This window comes from Charadrius vociferus, unplaced genomic scaffold (assembly GCF_000708025.1).
Source record: "Charadrius vociferus isolate BGI_N301 unplaced genomic scaffold, ASM70802v2 scaffold2207, whole genome shotgun sequence".
Lineage (NCBI taxonomy): Eukaryota > Metazoa > Chordata > Aves > Charadriiformes > Charadriidae > Charadrius > Charadrius vociferus.
This window is the reverse complement of record NW_009649364.1, coordinates 238-1,570: the sequence shown is the minus strand read 5'-3', so window position 1 is coordinate 1,570 and position 1,333 is coordinate 238. Positions and strand designations below refer to the sequence as shown.

Genomic DNA, 1,333 nt, shown 5'->3' with positions numbered 1-1,333 from the left:
GCGGGGGAGCCTGTGGGGACGGGGGACGGGGTGGGGATGGGGGACACGGTGGGGGACAGAGGAGGGATGGGGACATGACAAGGACAGGGGACACTGGGGACAAGGGACACTGTGGAGCCCGTGGGGACGGGGGACATGGTGGGGACGGGGGAAGCTGTGGGGTTGGCTGTCCCCAGGCTGGCAGGGTGAGGGGACATGGTGGTGTCCCCAGAAAGAGGTGACACAGCGCGGTCTGGCCTCTTGGAGATGGCGGAACGCGGTGGAGTCCCCCGTTCTTGGTGACAAGGGTGACAAAGATGTTGTCCCCATCCCCGTTGACGTCCCTGTCCCCAGCGCGGGGCTCTTGCCACGGGTGACAGGGGACACTGCGGTGTCCCAGGCCAATGGTGACAGGGGATGAGAAGCCCCGTGGGCTGGTGCCAGCAGGTGCCGAGAGGTGACGGTGGGGTGACAGCAGGGACACCCGGGGTGACGGTGACGCTCACCCTCGTAGTTGACCTGTCCGTCACCGTCGATGTCGGCCTCTCGGATCATCTCGTCCACCTCCTCGTCCGTCAGCTTCTCCCCGAGGTTGGTCATCACGTGCCGCAGCTCCGCCGCGCTGATGTACCCGTTGCCGTCCTGGGGTTGGGGACACGACGGTGACACCGCTGCCTCGTCCCTGTTCCCCCCGGCCCCATCCCTGTCCCCCATCCACCTTGTCGAAGACGCGGAAAGCCTCTCGGATCTCCTCCTCGCTGTCCGTGTCCTTCATCTTCCTCGCCATCATGGTGAGGAACTCGGGGAAGTCAATGGTGCCGTTGCCTGGGAAGGGAGGGACGGTGAGGAGGGGACAAAGAGGGGACAGGAGGGGACACGGGGGGACAGGAGGGACTCACCATCGGCGTCCACCTCGTTGATCATGTCCTGCAGCTCGGCCTCGGTGGGGTTCTGGCCCAGCGAGCGCATGACGGTGCCCAGTTCTTTGGTGGTGATGGTGCCGTCCCCGTCCTTGTCGAAGAGCGAGAACGCCTCCTTGAACTCTGGGGACCGTCACCGCGGGGACGGGGTCACACACTGCCACCAGCGGGGACCAGGGACAGCCGGGGGTGGGGGTGGGGGGGGTGGCCCCAGTGCTGCGCCTGTGTCACCCTGATGGCCAACAGCCCCTCCTGCGGGCCATGGTGTCACCCCCGTGACACGCCAGTGTCCCCTTCTGGGTGTCCCACTGTAATGTCCCCTGCTGGGTGTCCCACTGTCACTCCGGCACCCCAGTGTCACCTCCTGGGTGTCACCCTGTCACCCCAGCAACCCAGAGTCTCCTCCTGGATGTCCTCCTATCACCTCAGCACCC

The 1,333-nt window shown here is 66.2% G+C and overlaps 1 protein-coding gene across 1 annotated transcript in view; it reads right to left on the bottom strand.

Annotated features, from left to right (window-relative positions):
* Window positions 1-1,017, bottom strand: part of LOC104290389 (calmodulin-like) — a 6,136-nt gene extending 5,119 nt beyond the window's left edge. The window contains exons 1-3 of the mRNA XM_009889483.1: window positions 879-1,017; window positions 698-804; window positions 486-621 (exon numbers count right to left, since the gene is read on the bottom strand). Coding sequence (XP_009887785.1) covers window positions 486-621; window positions 698-804; window positions 879-948 — 313 coding nt within the window. The 5' untranslated portion in view covers window positions 949-1,017. The remainder of the gene's footprint in view (window positions 1-485; window positions 622-697; window positions 805-878) is intronic.
* Between the last annotated feature and the right edge of the window lie 316 nt (window positions 1,018-1,333).